This window comes from Eucyclogobius newberryi, unplaced genomic scaffold (genome assembly GCF_026437365.1).
Source record: "Eucyclogobius newberryi isolate DKJ021-1_F unplaced genomic scaffold, fEucNew1.0.hap1 SCAF_326, whole genome shotgun sequence".
Taxonomy (NCBI): domain Eukaryota; kingdom Metazoa; phylum Chordata; class Actinopteri; order Gobiiformes; family Gobiidae; genus Eucyclogobius; species Eucyclogobius newberryi.
This window is the reverse complement of record NW_027315975.1, coordinates 34,112-52,500: the sequence shown is the minus strand read 5'-3', so window position 1 is coordinate 52,500 and position 18,389 is coordinate 34,112. Positions and strand designations below refer to the sequence as shown.

Here is an 18,389-nt window from a genome sequence, read left to right as displayed (position 1 = left end):
CAGCTCCTCCTCCCTCCTCCTTCCTCCACTACAACAGGTCAGCTCCTCCTCCCTCCACTACAACAGGTCAGCTCCTCCTCCCTCCACTACAACAGGTCAGCTCCTCCTCCCTCCACTACAACAGGTCAGCTCCTCCTCCCTCCTCCTCCCTCCACTACAACAGGTCAGCTCCTCCTCCCTCCACTACAACAGGTCAGCTCCTCCTCCCTCCTCCTCCCTCCACTACAACAGGTCAGCTCCTCCTTCCTCCACTACAACAGGTCAGCTCCTCCTCTCTGCACTACAACAGGTCAGCTCCTCCTCCCTCCACTACAACAGGTCAGCTCCTCCTCCCTCCACTACAACAGGTCAGCTCCTCCTCCCTCCTCCTTCCTCCACTACAACAGGTCAGCTCCTCCTCCCTCCTCCTCCCTCCACTACAACAGGTCAGCTCCTCCTCCCTCCACTACAACAGGTCAGCTCCTCCTCCCTCCTCCTCCCTCCTCCTCCCTCCACTACAACAGGTCAGCTCCTCCTCCCTCCTCCTTCCTCCACTACAACAGGTCAGCTCCTCCTCCCTCCTCCTTCCTCCACTACAACAGGTCAGCTCCTCCTCCCTCCTCCTTCCTCCACTACAACAGGTCAGCTCCTCCTCCCTCCACTACAACAGGTCAGCTCCTCCTCCCTCCACTACAACAGGTCAGCTCCTCCTCCCTCCTCCTCCCTCCACTACAACAGGTCAGCTCCTCCTCCCTCCACTACAACAGGTCAGCTCCTCCTCCCTCCTCCTCCCTCCACTACAACAGGTCAGCTCCTCCTTCCTCCACTACAACAGGTCAGCTCCTCCTCTCTGCACTACAACAGGTCAGCTCCTCCTCCCTCCACTACAACAGGTCAGCTCCTCCTCCCTCCTCCTCCCTCCACTACAACAGGTCAGCTCCTCCTCCCTCCTCCTTCCTCCACTACAACAGGTCAGCTCCTCCTCCCTCCTCCTCCCTCCACTACAACAGGTCAGCTCCTCCTTCCTCCACTACAACAGGTCAGCTCCTCCTTCCTCCACTACAACAGGTCAGCTCCTCCTCCCTCCACTACAACAGGTCAGCTCCTCCTCCCTCCACTACAACAGGTCAGCTCCTCCTCCCTCCACTACTATTGGTCCCTTCCTTTCCTAGGCCCCAAAGACCCATCACCGCCTTAAAGGTGCCATATCATGCTTTTTTTCACGTTTCGTAGTCTATCCTAAGTGTATAATTGTAATAATAAGGGTTGTGCAACACCCTTAACATAATAGTTAAGAAATATCACCCAGACCTTGGACCCCCTCACCAACCCGGAAATGCGGCAGGCGGGAGGGTGAGGGGGGATAATGACGCGTGCTTGCCCTTATGACGCGGTCTTGCCCCACCCCCCGTCAGTTTGGAGATTCGCGGAAAGGATATAGTCTGTTCTGTAGTTAAACACTGCGGGAATCAATCAAAAAAACACTCTAGACAATATGAAGCACAAATAGCAATGTAAGAAAGTTAAAAGCTCTGAAAAGTCGATTTTGCATGTTATGGGACCTTTAATGGTGGGCATGAATACACATTTTCTGGTGGAGGTCTGTCACCGTCTCTTGGGAGATGTAATTTCCTTGCCTGGAACGTTCCACATATGGCAAAGGTGTTTCTAGTCCCTGTAAGATGTAGTTATGTGTAAAGATTGTCTTATGTTATCTTGTGTTATGGCGTTTGCTAATACATCCAGTCTAATGATTGTGAATGGAATTTGGGAGAAATTGTTCCATTCTAAATGAGGCAGAGTCAAGTCAATCATTCCCCTCTTTAGGTATTAAGTAAGTAGTTGTTATTTCAGCACATATGTTTTGGTTTTGTGTTTTAGTCATGGAGAGTCCTTGTTTTTGCAATGTTTAGCTTCCAACAGCTTTATTTTCTCTGTAATTGTTTCTGTTTGCTTTAATTTTTTTCTGCCTTTGTTTTTGGCTTTTTGGCCGAGGCAATAGGAATTAACCTGCCCCTCAAAAATGCCTTAGCCGAATCCCCCAAAATGGGTTGGGAAACTAAACATTGTAATATTCCTGTACATACGTCTCTATGTGGGTCATTGAGTAGACGAGCATTCAATCTCCAAAGTGAGCTCTATTGTTTCTGTTCCAGATCTACAGAGATGTAACAGGAGCATGATCCACAGAGCTATTGTACTTATGTCTGCCTCTGTAAGTTTGGACCTATCTTTGTTGTAAATACAAAAGTAGTCTTTTCGAGTACAGATCTTATGTGGGTTAAACATGTGTTTATTGGCGGACATTAGGATTCATCTCTCTCCAGATATCAATCAACTCTACATTAAGTATTCATTTAAGACGTTTATTATTTATAGATTCACCAGTACTTTGTGAGCTTGAGACATCCAATATCAGCTGAACATGTGAGTTCCAGTCACCGCCACAAGGGTTCTCTCAGAGTGGTTTGCAATCAGTGCCACAACTTCAGTAAAGAAGGTGAGGTCACTTCCTGGTGGAGCATACATATACATCAAAGTAAACACACTTCCATTAATAGTTTCTTTGACCAGTATAAATCTGCCATCTTTATCTTTGTGTTCAAAAGTATGAGAAAAAGTTATGTCTGTTATTACTGTCAAGGTTAGCTTGAATTACATGACTAGCCTACCAAGAGGGGCTTGGGGTGGGCGGTTTCGAGAAAGAGGGACAGTGCCGTAAAGCAACAGTTGGTGGGGCTGCAGGACAGACTGGACCAGTGCTGCCACTCCCGTTACGCACATGTGCTAGTACGTAGGGCATCGAGCGCTCCAAGGGGCCGCCAGCTTGGCCGGGGAGTTTGAATTGAATGACATGGACTTTTTGTGCGGCACTTGCACTGATCGTTTTTTGCAGTAGCACTCCGCAGGCGAGCTAAAAATAGCCATGTGACGTCACTGCACTAATGGCGAATACCCGTATGAAAGAAAAAGAACACTGCACAAATGAAACACCAATATGCACAAAACAATGTTTTTGTGGAGTATTACGACCCAGAGTTGACTCATGCGATCTCGCTAACGGTTGTGATTTATAGGCCATAAGCCAGACTCAGTAGAGTGAATCTCCGTAGAAACGAGATGGTGGATAAATAATTTCTCTACTATAAAATACGTTATGAACTAATAAATCTAACCTTGAGTTTCCACACGGAAAATTCCTGCAGTTTTCGCGTACTTTCTAATCGAAGGTGGAACTAGTTTTCGTTCGTCGCGGATGAGGAGGCGCGGACCTAGTCTGAACCAATCAGAACAGCGCTATTCTTGGAGATGACGTCAGTATGCAGGACTGTTTATCAACAAACATGGCGTCGAATCTGCAAAAGCGGCGCCGTGGATCTGCAGAAAAACCTGCCTGTTGTATGCACATTTTAGAAAATTGCACCAAAAATACATGTGTTATGACTAAGATCAGATGGGACACGTTTCGGAAGATTGCGAAAGAGTGTTTATCGCTCAACTGGAGAGCGTCGAGGGCTGTACCACCCATGCTGAATCTTTAGGATCTGTAATACACGGAGATCGAAACTTTGCAGTTTCCTCACTCCTCGTGTTAGCAGGACCTGCTTTAGACCTGCTTTAGACCCGTGTTACCTGGTTTAGTCCTGGTTTAGTCCGGGTGTAGTCCTGATGTAGTCCTGGTGTAGACCGGGTTAAGTCCGGGTTAAGTCCAGGTTTAGTCCTGGTTTAGTCCTGGTCCAGTCCTGGTTTAGACCGGGTTTAGACCGAGTTTAGTCTGGGTTTAGTCCTGGTCCAGTCCGGGTTTAGACCGGGTTTAGACCGAGTTTAGTCCGGGTTTAGTCCTGGTCTAGTCCGGGTTTAGTCCGGGTTTAGACCGGGTTTAGGCCAAATCTGCTGCAGTAGCCGCTGAGCTGAAAGCAGAGGGAGTATCCGGAGCGCGCATAGACAAAGTAGAGCAGCGATCTGCAGACAGTGAGGGCCGAGAAGGAGGCGCTGTGGGCCAGAGTGACCACGCTGGAGTCAGAGAACAACAATATGAAAAATAAGCTCCTGGATTTGGAGTCCAGATCACGTCGACCAAACCTGAGGTTTGTGGGCGTAGAAGAAGGAGTAGAAGCAAAGGACATAGCAAGCTTTTTGGAAAAGATTATTCCTGAGCTCATTGATGGCTCAGAAATTGAATTGAGACCTCCAAGGTTAAAGGAGACCTCCATGGTTTAAGGTAGACCTCCAGTACAAAGGCAAGTGTGTCTTTTTTGCTCCAGATATTCTATATGAGGTTCATCAGCAAAGGTTCAACAACTTCTGTGAGGAGCTCAGGAGGAGAAAACTGAGACATGATTTCTCTTTCTCAGCGTGAGACTGAATAACCAAATTATTGTCATGCATTTATATTATATTTCTGTATCCTATTTATTATATGGGTCACAATGTTCTAACTGCATATGGGTCACGATGCACTTTCTGTGTACTTTCTGATTATCTGTGGACTGGTACAAACAATCTTACAGCTGACGTCATGCCATTTTATCAGACCCAAGCAACAGCTATATGTGTCCGACCGTATGAAAACCAGGCACAAGTCGCCCCAGAGACAGATTCTGAAAGTGTAGTTTCAAAGCTATCCAATGATGTCTCACTCATGTAGCTCTGATAATATTTGAATAAGTTGTGGTCATTTGAATGTATACCCCTCTGAAATCCCTTTTCTGAGAAAATTGGCCTTAAAGATTTCCGGCAGTTAAATCTTGTGTAAAAGTCTAATCTCAGCTGCAAGACGAACAACATGCTACTGTTTTGCCTGTTTTTCCTAGTTTGCAACAAACAAAGACCTTGAGAACGATCCTTGCCTCCTGCAGTCTGTTATAGTCTAAACTTCGACAGAATTGGTGGAGGATGCGGGCCTCTCATCGTGCTTGGAAAAGAAACACTCGAATTGTGCTCTAAAAGATTCATTCTGGATGTCGGCTGACGACGCATTCAGTAACGGTTCAACTGGGAATGATGGGAGAACAAGGACACCGAGCCGAGAGAGAGACAAGAGGAGTCGATTGCCAGTTTATGTTTGACCTACAATTGTGACTGGGACATTCAACAAAAAAGTAAAGCAGAAACATATTATATTTATTACAAAAATCTGCACATTGAAAATGCTAAATTGTTGAGGTTTGCCAAAAATTAAAACTTGAACTGAAATTTCAAAATTGCATACAACTATGAATTTAGTGAATGTTAGTTCATTAGGTTAGACAATCAGTTGGACTGATTTAAAAGAGAGTGGGACTCCACAAAATGTGGGGTGTGTAGGTAACTAAAGGTAACTAATAAAGCTGCTATCTGGCTGAAAGCACTCTAGATTCGAGATGGGCCGGTAATGACTCAGTTCTGCAGCATCAAGACTGCTCTTCTTTAGGAGAGGCTTTATGACCACTCCCCCTGACCCCTGCTCTTCTTTAGGAGAGGCTTCATGGACCCTCCCCCTGACCCCTGCTCTTCCTTAGGAGAGGCTTTATGACCACTCCCCCTGATGGTGTTAATAAACTGTTCCAGTCAAAATCACATCTCCGAATTCATGCTCCAGCAAACAGTGGCTCGAACAGAACAACCTGCCACCAATGCATGGTCACCACCTGAAGTGGCTTCAGACACAGATGAAAATAAAAGATTACAACTACTGGAAAAAAAAGAACGAACGAACGAACGAAGTGGCAGCTGATCTACACAGAAAACAAGAAGACAAAAAACTTGAACAAAAGGGAGAACAATTCCTAGGAACTGAGCTAATAGAAGCTAAAAAAAAAATCCACATTCAAAGAGGTGTGGAACAACAGAAGAAAACAGGATCGTCCCATTTGTGTCAACACCAAATCAATATGTGGTGGGAGCATTCACAGGAATGGGGGATGAGCATGGATACGACAATGCTTTCCTGAGTGGTGAACTTCAACTATTCCCCATCCACAAAGGCACCAAGGAAGAAGATGATGAGCTTTTCAGCGATGAATAGGCTCCTCCTCCTCTCGTTGCTCCTCTCCGAATGACTGCAAATAACCAAGCAGTGTACCAACCATTCACATTGAAAGATCTGGATGGGCTGAAGTTAAAACTGCCAAAACTGACACAAGGTGTGCCGGCCTTCCTCAGAGCATTGACCACAAATACTGCAGGAGAAACTCTTTGTTGGGGAGATGTGTCTGCAGTTCTTGTAAGAGCAACAGACGAGCGCACAGAGAAGAAGACTATTTCACCAACAAGCACAGAGCTAGTTCCATGATGCAACTGCCCATACAACTAGGAACCGACAACACCATCATATTCGTTTCTACGCTGGTAAAAGGACAACCCAAATCTGTCCAGGATCATTTGGCTGATTTGTTGCCCTCTACTCCAAAACAGAAGAATAGTTTGATGCCCATTGCCAACATCATGTTGCTAAATACCTGAAGGAAAAGAAAGGACTGAATGAGGATGTGCGGAAAATTAAGGTGGAAGTGCTCAAACTACAACATAAAAAGCAAGATGTGAATGATAAAAAGGAAAATAAGTCTGCCACGGTAATGACCCTGGCAACAGAAGAAAATCCAGTGTCAGGCAGAACCCAACAGCTTGCTATGGCGATTAAAACGGTCATGGGACAAGTACAACCCACTATGACACAACTACAGGCAGTTCCATCCGCCACAGGACCAAAGAACAACACACCTGCTTCAGTAATCATCTACAATCAAGGACGTGCACGTAACACATTGTCTCGTGGAAGAGGACGTGGGGCAGGAGCTGGAAGAGGACAAAACAAGTTCAATGTGGCTCCTAATCAATGCTTAAACTGCTTTGAAACTGGACATTGGGTTCGAGACGGCCCCCAAGGGCAAACACAAAGAGGTCAACACCAAATGGCCCCAAACCAACCTGGCCAATTTCAAAGACCGCAAATAATGAATATGAGTCAACCCATGTCAAGCCAGAATCATCTACCACCACCCTTGCCCCTTGTGGTCTCCCTGGTTATACCGCATATTTGGGCCTTGGGTTGGCACTGTTTCTGTTTTTCACCAATATTATTGCCTGTGTATTGATTATGATTGGATGCTGTGCTGTCATAGATCACTTGTAGAACGCTTGATTGCATCTGCTCTTACAAAACAACTTATCTTCTGAGCCTGATGACTATTACTCTGCAAAACACAAATCTAACTCTGATAATGATAAGACTCCTATACTTTATCTTGAATCAGACAAATCTAATTTCTACTTTAATTGAGGATTGTCTCACATTGTTTTATGTCCATGATGGGTTATTTATATTAAATGTTTTCTTTTATGGATTTGCTGAATTATATAATGATTTAATTTGATTTTTTAACATTTAATATGTTTTTGGGGGGTTTACATTCTATTATTTTGTGAGGTTGCGTCTGGCGCCTCTTTAGTGTGATCACATGTGGATGTGATCAAAAGGGGGAATTGTGAATATTGAACAAATTATTGTCATGCATTTACATTATATTTCTGTGTTGGACATGTGAGTTCGGGATGTGGTCACATGGTGGCACATTTCTGTTAATTTGAAGGGACTGATTTATTTGTTTTTCACCTCAGACTTTATGCTCCATGTTGGCGTCTGCTTTAGTACATAAACATTGTGTTTATGTACATCTACTCATCGACGAGCCAGGGTGATTTTTTTCTTGATCAGGTTTTGGGTTTGATGCCTGTTTCCAGCATGAACCCTTTTGTTTTATTTTTTTTACGTTTTCAGTTGTTCCGTGTTCTTATGGTTTGTTGTTCTTGACCAGAGAGATTCAATTTAAAAGTTATCAATGGTTAGATCAATATCAACCCAATGGCATCAGAATTGTTACAAGTTGCATCCTTCAATGTGAACGGCATATTGAATCCAATCAAACGAACCAACATTTGAACAAAAATGAAAAAAGAAATAATGTATATTATATATTTACAAGAGAAACACATTATTCATCATACAAAGTCAAACATAGAAGGGGAGTTGCAATTTCTAATTTCAAAACTAACAGTTTTTGAACAGAGTTTTGAATTTAAGGATAAAAAGTGCAGATATGTACTGATTAAGTGGAATATTGATGCAAAGTTTTTCACTATTTTGAATGTGTCTGCTCCACCAGGGGGCGATATCATTTTCCATGCTGATGTCATGGACCTGATTGTGAACCACTCTGAGGGAACCCTGATCTGTGGAGGAGATTGGAATCTTCACATTCAGCTACATTAGACGTGTGGAGCTCAAGAGGCTCTGGAGGAACAAGAAATACGAAGTTCTGTATCTTATTGAAGAATATAGGACTGATTGAGCACGCCAGTATACTCATTTTTCTAATCTACATACACTCATACACAGAATAGACTGCTTTTTAATTCTCAATAAAAACAGATCTAAAATCTCTGAAGCAATTATAGGTACAACAGACCTAAGTGATCATCCTCCTTTCTACATTTCTGTAAATCTGGAGGAAAGACAAAAAAACACTGTGGAGGTTCAATGCTAGCCTGCTTAAGTAAGTAAGTAAGTACATTTTATTTCTATAGCACCTTTCACAGACAGAAGTCACAAAGTGCTTCACAAAAACACAGAATAAAACAATAAAAACACAAAGAACTTACAGTGAACAATACACATACAACAATAAACAGTCAAATCAGCCGCTAAAACAAATGTCATTTAAAGGCTCGACTGAATAAAAAGGTTTTGAGCTTTAAAAGCAACAACAGTGACCTTAGGAAGAGCGGAAGATCATTCCAGAGTCTGGAACAGTCTGGAAGGATCTGTCTCCTCTGGTCCCAAAACGAGTGCGAGGAACCAACAGCAGTTTCTGATCCAAAGACCTCAGTGAGCGAGGTGAGTGTACGGTGTGATCAGATCAAGGATGTACAGAGGGACCTGACCATGCAAAGCTCTAAAAGTCAGGACTAGGATTTTAAACTGTATCCATGGAGACCGGCTCCAGTGAAGGGCTTTTAGAATGGGTGAAATGTGGGCCCTTCTATTTGTGCGGGTTAAGATCCTCGCTGCAGAGTTCTGGAGCAGCTGCAGACGAGAGAGTTCCTTCTTGTTAAGACAGGAAAACAAACTATTACAATCGTCTTAACGTGAAGACACAAAGGCATGAATTATGAGTTCCAGATCATTTTGAGACACCATTGAGATTTTCCTCAACTGAAAGAAACAGTTCCTCGTCAACAGCTTAGAGTGGTGCTCTAAAGACATGTCTTCGTCAAAGATCACATCCAAGTTTCTAAGACTTGGTTTAGCAGTCTGGCCTAAATCACCCAAATACTGGTTTATCCCTGGAATGGCATCATCGGGGGCAATAATCAGAGTTTCTGTTTTTAGCTGCAGAGTTTTGACTCAGCCATTGTTTTATTTGCACTAAACAACTGACCAAGGAGTTCAGCTTCTGGATCTCAGAAGGTTTAAAAGAGCTGAATACCGTCATGAACAGGTGGTAGGACACATCACTAAACTCTTTAATGATCATTCCCAGGGGAATTCTATAAAGCAAAAATAAGACGGGACCCAAAACGGAGCCCTGAGGAACTCCACACAACAGATCAGCTGAGTCAGGCATTATTTGGTTTGCAGAAACAATAAAGCTCCGACCGGATAAATATGAGGAAAACCAAAGAACTGACCCTGATGGTCCAATCAGGTCCCTCAGTCTGTTCAACAGGATATGATGGTCGACAGTGTCAAAGGTCAACCGTGCAGACAGATCCAACAGAACTAAAACCGTGCATTTCCCAGAATCAGCAGAGATCATAATGTCACTGGACACTTTTAGCAATGCGGTTTCCGTAGAATGATGTTTGTGGAAACCAGATTGAAAAGAGTCGTGAATGTTTGACTGATCAAGGAAATCTGACAATTGTTCAGAGACCACCTTCTCCAGGATCTTGGACATGAACGGGAGCTTTGATATGGGTCTGAAACTTTTGGGTCTGTCGGGTCCAAGTTTGTCTTTTTCAGTAAAGGCTCAACTGTGGCATGTTTAAATGAACCAGGAAACACACCAGTAGAAAGAGAGAGATTTACCATTTTGGTCCCCCAGGGGCCAATAACATCAAACACTTTGAGGAAGAGCCTGCAGGGAAGGGCATCTGATGTACAAGAGGAGGGTTTCATCTTGGTCACCAGAGCTGTGATCTAAAGCTGAGTCTAAAAGAAGACCAATTTTGGGAAACAGGCTCCCCAGAAACAGGTTTATCACACAAAAGGAGTGGGATTTGGTTTTTCATCATCTTAATCTTATCGGTGAAGAACCAGAGGAATGAATTGCTGTCGGCTTTGCAGGAAACAGGAGTCACTGCAGCTGTAGGACATACAATAGGTTTGATAGTGTCAATCATCACTTTGGAGTTTTTCGTGTTCAGTGTTGGCGGAAGTAATCAGATCTGGCATTTTTCATCATTTCATTGTATGAAGATACAGTACAAGATCTCTGAAGTGTAACCTATGAACCTTTCTTTGTTTAAGGAAAAAATTTCCAACAACATTGAGACTTATCTGGAGGAAAATGACACTGGGGAAATGTCTCCGCCTCCTGCTTCCAAAGCAGTCTTGAGAGGACAGGTTATTGCCATAGCCTACGTAAAAAAAAAACAAAGGGAGTAAAAGCTAAATGATCTGCAAGAAAATTAAAATTGTTGGAGGAAAACCACGCCAAAAAGGGATGTCATAAAATGCTACAAGAAATTAAAAAGATAAGAGGAGAAATGAATGATCTGACTTCACAGGAACAAGTTAGAAAAAAGGCTAGAAATTAAAATGCTCTTTACCAAAGACATATATAATGAGTGTGGATCAAAATGTTCTAATTTATTATTTTGAAAACTTAGAAAAGCTGAAGGAACAATTTTGAAAATACGGGAATCTTAACTAAACAAGACCAAATTCAATCAGCATATTTAATATTTAATTCCACTTGCAATCCGTTCGTTGCCTTTTCTTTTTCTTTTTCTCACTTCCCTCAATCCTCGAGGGAGAGGGACCGGTGGACCCAGATGCTCCTCTCCTGGTGAAGTGGTCTCTACCCCATATGGTCCTTCATCTGCCTGGAAGAACTGGTTCTCCTCCTGAAGAACTGGTTCTCCTCCTGAAGAACTGGTTCTCCTCCTAAAGAACTGGTTTTCCTCCTGAAGAACTGGTTCTCCTCCTGATGAACTGGTTCTCCTCCTGAAGAACTGGTTCTCCTCCTGATGAACTGGTTCTCCTCCTGAAGAACTGGTTCTCCTCCTGATGAACTGGTTCTCCTCCTGAAGAACTGGTTCTCCTCCTGATGAACTGGTTCTCCTCCTGATGAACTGGTTCTCCTCCTGATGAACTGGTTCTCCTCCTGAAGAACTGGTTCTCCTCCTGATGAACTGGTTCTCCAGCTCCACTGTCTCTCTCTCGTCTGTGAGAGTCAGATCTCTCCTTCACTGTGGAACTCCTCCAGGTTTTTTGTAGTTTTTCCTGGTCGAGAAGGAGGATCTGAGGACAGAGGACTCTGGGACATCGTCCCTCGTCCCTATGAACATTGTTTGATTCGTTTTCACTGTCGCCCTCAGAGGCAACTGTTGATATAATAAATTTAATTAAATTGAATTTGAATCCTTTATAAAAACCTTTTTTCAAAAATCCTGACAATAAAGAAGATTGTAAAAATTCCTTTCTGGACACTCTCAATTTGCCTGTAATGTCAGAAGAAAACAAATAAAAAAATAGGAGCTGAAATAACAATTTTGGAAATACAAGGTGCAATCGAAAGATTAAAGAACAATAAATCTCCAGGAGCGACGGGTTCAACTCAGAGTGGTATAAAGCTCTAAACTCACACCTCAGAGTGTATAAAGCTCTAAAGACACACCTCAGAGTTGAATAATGCTCTAAAGACACATCTCAGAGTGGTAAAAAGCTCTAAAGACACACCTCAGAGTGTATAAAGCTCTAAAGACACACCTCAGAGCGGTATAAAGCTCTAAAGACACACCTCAGAGTGGTATAAAGCTCTAAAGACACACCTCAGAGCGGTATAAAGCTCTAAAGACACACCTCAGAGTGTATAAAGCTCTAAAGACACACCTCAGAGTGGTATAAAGCTCTAAAGACACACCTCAGAGTGTATAAAGCTCTAAAGACACACCTCAGAGTGGTATAAAGCTCTAAAGACACATCTCAGAGTGGTAAAAAGCTCTAAAGACACACTCACTCCTTTACTTTTGGCAACTTTAAACTGGGCACTAAAGAAAACTCCTCCCCTCCACGTGTGAAAGAGATCATCATGTCCCTGATACTAAAAGAATGGAAGTTCCGACTGGATTGTGCCTCATAAAGACCCATTTCTATTCTGAATGTGGACTATCGTTTATACTCCTAAATTATGTTCACAAGAATAGAACAAACACTTCTAAACCTAATCCACAAAGATCAGACATTATTTTAGCTGGCCATATTTATTTAAGTGCTAAACCAATTTCAAATCAACAATTTAATGATGTGGCTCTTTACAATGTCATCTGACGGATCCACTGACTCTTGAAAGAGGGGTGAGGCAGGGCTGTGCCTGGTCTCTCCTCCTGTTTGCTTTGTATTTGGAACCATTGACCCAATTTATTAGACAATCAAAAACAATTCACAGTGTTATAAATGATGGGACAGAACATAAAGTTGCTGCAGATGATGTTCTATTTTATTTGACCAAACCGGACATTTCCATATCCAGTGTGTATTTTCTCTAAACAATTGATCCAGTGTCTAGATACAAAATTAATGCACCAAAAAAAGTAAATTATGTCTTACTGGCGCCCCCCTCTTACCTTTTAAAAAACTCTAAAAATTCTACAATTTAAATGGCAAACGGAAAAATTATACCCCTCTTTTTATTAAGTCAAGATTATTTAAGTCAAAGGATTGAAACTATAAAAATGAATATTTTTACAGTTCCGGACTCTCCCAGTTTCCATCCCCAACTGACTGTTAGATGAGTGGAATAAAACAATCTCAAGATTCATATGGCAAGGAAAACAACCCTTATCCGATTTAGAACCTTACAATTATCAAAAGAAAAAGGAGGCTGGGGTTTACCTCTTATTTCAGCTCAAATCAGAGCATTGCTCTGACCCAGAACATGAATCTCAATGTTAAAATACTGAGAGTCATGTGGTGCCGGGGGTTCCTGTACAGGTCTTATACTGAGAGTCATGTGGTGCCTGAGGTTCCTGTACAGGTCTTATACTGAGAGTCATGTGGTGCCGGGGGTTCCTGTACAGGTCTCATACTGAGAGTCATGTGGTGCCGGGGGTTCCTGTACAGGTCTCATACTGAGAGTCATGTGGTGCCGGGGGTTCCTGTACAGGTCTTATACTGAGAGTCATGTGGTGCCGGGGGTTCCTGTACAGGTCTTATACTGAGAGTCATGTGGTGCCGGAGGTTCCTGTACAGGTCTTATACTGAGAGTCATGTGGTGCCTGAGGTTCCTGTACAGGTCTTATACTGAGAGTCATGTGGTGCCGGGGGTTCCTGTACAGGTCTTATACTGAGAGTCATGTGGTGTCGGGGGTTCCTGTACAGGTCTTACTGGTAGATGACAGATGCTTCATTTTGGAGGAGGTGGAGAACTAATGGGTGAAGTCTGTTCTTACAACATGGAAGGAGCTGATCAAAACATACACACTAAACAAATATTTTAAAATCTTAAAATGGTTGGCTTATGATCAACATTTCACACCAACAGCCTGGGACTGTTAGTGAATCCTGGTGACACTAACTGTAGCTCAGATGGAAGAGGCTTCACCCACAAAAACAGCCATGAATCAATTTCTGTTGCACTACATTCTGTCTCTTCCTCTCTTTTCAACAGCATGGAGGAGCCACACAGGATGCCAGCGCAGTGCCTGCAGTACACAGTCAACCCCAACAGCGCCCCCCAGTGCCACTCTCAGTACCAGCAACACACTCGCCATCAGCCACCAGACGGCAGCTGCAGACCCGTGCATTCGGCGCTTGGGCACGAACTCCCGCTGTACCAGAGTGGAGTGGGCAGGGAACTGGGCGAGGCAGGAGGTGGTGAAACTGCAGAGGGAGGCGGGGCCATGGCAAAGGGTTGGGGAGGGGCCGAGGCAGTGCGGATCCTGGCTCGACGAGTCACGCACGATGGGAAAGTGCAGTACCTGGTGGAGTGGGAGAACGTGGGTGTGTACTGAAGCAACAGAACACTCAGCAGGACTCACAACGACAAGGTCTCGGGTTCGATTCCCGAACTGTGTAGAACTTTCCTAATGAGCCTGAAACATGAACAATAGGCCAGTCCTCCAGCTAGGTTCTCCAGACCGTGGACGCATGATCGGGAGATGGGTCCCCAGGCGCTGCACTCTGGTGGTTCCTGGGGCCTTAAAGGGGGATAAATAAAGTCTACCTAACCATCACCAGACAAGCCCCACCTTCTACTCACTCTCTTGTGGAGTGTCTGTGGGAGGATGTGGGAGGATGTGGAGTGTCTGTGGGAGGATGTGGGAGGATGTGGAGTGTCTGTGGGAGGATGTGGGAGGATGTGGAGTGTCTGTGGGAGGATGGGGGAGGATGTGGAGTGTCTGTGGGAGGATGGGGGAGGATGTGGAGTGTCTGTGGGAGGATGGGGGAGGATGTGGGAGTGCACAGGTCAGCTCTAGAGTGGACACGACTCTTGGTGTGTGTAAGTGGAGCTGGAGACCCGGTGGTCTCGTCTCACCCTCTTCTGCTCATACATTTTTTTTTGTATAAATCCCAGCATATTTGACATTTGATTTTTTTGTTTTGTGTTTATCCCACAGAAACATTTGAGCTGAATAACAGCTGGTCTTATTTATTATTGGGTTACAACCAATTCAGCCTTTTCTGTTCTGATACCAATACACGTACTTTGGCTTAAATGTGCACTACGTCACTTTTACATCCATCACCTTGTCATTGCTTTTAGGAACGATGATTTCAATATCCAACATTTGACTTTCTTTTGTGGCAGATTACCAGTAATAAGCATACCCATATTTTTAAATATTTTAAAATCTTTAAAAAAAATTTAAACTTATGATATAAATTAATTAGTTGCTTTATTAAATAAACATTTTTACCCTAATCTTTCATCATTATTCTGTTTAAAAGACAATTCTGATGCCACATGACACAGACTAAGGAGGTGCTGGAAAATCATCAAGTTTTTCAATTTTGTTATTTTTTTAATATTTGTCAATTTTGTTACACCAATATTATATTATTCATCCCAAATTGTTTTTCCCAGTTATTTTCTACAGTATAACCTTAAACTTATACATTTTTGCATTTAGTTTATTCGTAATTCCAAGACCTGGAAACCTGGATCAGTTTACAATGAGTGGGCTCGCCTCTCCAGAGCTCTGACCTGTAACTTTGCCTGGTGGTGTCACCTGCTTGTCTCCATGACGATAGAATAGTGTATTGCCATACTGTGGAACATCGGCCTGGAGACAGGCAGGAGGCGGAGCCTGCCGCGAGAAAAGTCCCATAGTGCACTTTTAAGTATCTGCCAATTCTATTTCTGTAAAACAATTCATCAGGAAATGTGTTTTTACTTCATCTTTTGTGCAGGTTGTTTCTTGTTCTATAGAAAACTATTCTGAGTTTGCATCGCATCAAAACAAGTGTTGACATGTGTCACTCACCTTCAGTCCCAGTCTAAATATCATTAAAAAAGACATATTATACTTTTGTCTGCTATATAATTATAATCTATGACACACATGGATCATTATTTCATATTTTGGACATTTTAAATTGCAACATTGATGTTGATTATTTTTAAAGATGAAAAAAGGTTAAAAGTATTTTGATTTAAATCGTTTACAGTGGTCCCACATTATTTCTCACTTTACTACACATTCCAAACATCCTGATTATTCACCACAATGATTTGATTGGTGGTTTTGCTAAAGCTAACGACAGCTAGCATCTGGTTTAGCTGGATCTGTGCTTTACTCAACTACACGGCCATGTTTAGTGCAGAAAGAAGCTGACGTATTTAAAATGGCGGTGCTGGTTTCCTATTTACGGAACATTATTCTAAACGCCATCGGAATAAAGTGCCGCTAATGACGGTCCATCACATGTCCTGACCACACCCCTCACTCTCCTCTATAGTCCTCCTGACCACACCCCTCACTCTCCTCTATAGTCCTCCTGACCACACCCCTCACTCTCCTCTATAGTCCTCCTGACCACACCCCTCACTCTCCTCTATAGTCCTCCTGACCACACCCCTCACTCTCCTCTATAGTCCTCCTGACCACACCCTTCACTCTCCTCTATAGTCCTCCTGACCACACCCTTCACTCTCCTCTATAGTCCTCCTGACCACACCCCTCACTCTCCTCTATAGTCCTCCTGACCACACCCTTCACTCTCCTCTATAGTCCTCCTGACAACACCCTTCACTCTCCTCTATAGTCCTCCTGACCACACCCTTCACTCTCCTCTATAGTCCTCCTGACCACACCCTTCACTCTCCTCTTTAGTCCTCCTGACCACACCCCTCACTCTCCTCTTCAGTCCTCCTGACCACACCCTTCACTCTCCTCTATAGCACCCTTCACTCTCCTCTTTAGTCCTCCTGACCACACCCCTCACTCTCTTCTATAGTCCTCCTGACCACACCCTTTACTCTCCTCTATAGTCCTCCTGACCTCACCCCTCACTCTCCTCTATAGTCCTCCTGACCACACCCTTCACTCTCCTCTATAGTCCTCCTGACCACACCCTTCACTCTCCTCTTTAGTCCTCCTGACCTCACCCCTCACTTTCCTCTTCTGGTCTGCATCTCGGTTGCACTGACCCTGCGGCCCTCCTCATCGGCTCTTGGTGGGAACTCTGAGCTCCGGTGAGCTCCACGGCCATCAAGAGCTCATGGACTTTGGTCGGGTCAAGCAGTGGTGACGGGGCACCGGGCTCATTCGTGGATCTACAAAACCGGTTTGGTCCCCTGGAGTCTCCCCCACCTTCTGCCCATGCCCAGCCCTGTGACTCGGCTGTGAGGACTCGCCGCGGTCAGCTACATGTTACACCGGCCCCTAAACCTCCAGGGCAGATGAGGAGGGACAGCAGATCGGCATCACCTCTGGGTCCACTGTACGAGACTGAGTTTCCGCTGCTGCGCCCACTGCCACGCCCACTGCCACCTCCACCTGCTGCTCCGGCTCCACCCAGAGCCTCCGTGACTCATCTCGGGGAGCTCCGGGGAGGTCCCGAGGGGGAGGCGCTGCTATGGCCCCGGCCACACACAGAAACCCACAGTACTGGGATCATCCATGGTGAAAGACATGCGTGTGGGAAAGGGCCACGCCTCCGGTCCTCCTGGTGTCCTCTGCAGGACATAAACACCACTGCTCCAAACATCCTGCTTCATCACCCGTCGGTGTCTTCTGTGCTCGTTCATGTTGGCACAAACGATTTAAAACTACAACAATCTGAGAAAAGAGGATTTTATCTCCCTGATCAACACTGTGAAGAGCACTGGAAAACTGTGTCATCTCAGGTCCACTGCCAGCGCTTTGGAGACGTGAAGTTCAGTTGCCTCAGACAGTTGCATGTTTGGCTTAAGTCATACTGTGGTGCCAAGCAAATACCGTATGTGGATAACTTTGCTGCTTTTTTCAAACGACTTGAACTGTTTAAACATAATTGCCTTCACCCACATATGTATGGGTCTCGTCTTCTCTCTCTTAACTTCGACCTCACTCTTGCATCTGCAGCAGTCGATGTGTGACAGTCAGGTCTGGTGACTGCAAACACTCATGGACCTCTTCAGAAACAGTCAGGATCACAAGCAGAACATTAGTGTCAGGGCCTCCACCTGCTCAACACTCTATTGCACCTGCCCAACACTCTATTGCACCTGCCCAACACTCTATTGCACCTGCCCAACACTCTATTGCACCTGCCCAACACTCTATTGCACCTGTGGAAATGGGAAAGGAATCAGGTGACAACTGTGTAGTGGATAAGAAATGGAAGAGTCAAAACAGACTGACAAAACTACAAATCATATCTAATCAGCATTAAACCTACTAAAAACCAACCCATATCAAATACTCAATCCGATCATGTTCTAAACACTGTCTTAAATGTCTCAACATTTAAATAAAAAAGGTCTTTGAATTATACACATGAATGTGCCAAGTCTTCAATCAAAAATAGACTTTATTAAAGTGTGCTGATATATTTGTGTTCTCTGAAACATGGTTCACCCCAAGCTGAACATACAAAAAACTGAAATCCTATCATACTGGCAACTCCCTTCAACCTTTAGAAAGACCAACCCATTCAAATGGCAAACGGACTCCCTCAAGTATCCAGGAGTGGTTCTCTATAAAAACTTGACAATAATATT

The 18,389-nt window shown here is 44.1% G+C and overlaps 1 protein-coding gene across 1 annotated transcript in view; it reads left to right on the top strand.

The window, feature by feature from the left end:
• phf1 (PHD finger protein 1) overlaps window positions 1-14,476 on the top strand; it is a 48,508-nt gene extending 34,032 nt beyond the window's left edge. The window contains exon 14 of the mRNA XM_072461863.1: window positions 13,854-14,476. Within this exon, the coding sequence (XP_072317964.1) occupies window positions 13,854-14,196 (343 nt within the window). The 3' untranslated portion in view covers window positions 14,197-14,476. The remainder of the gene's footprint in view (window positions 1-13,853) is intronic.
• Window positions 14,477-18,389: the final 3,913 nt, after the last annotated feature.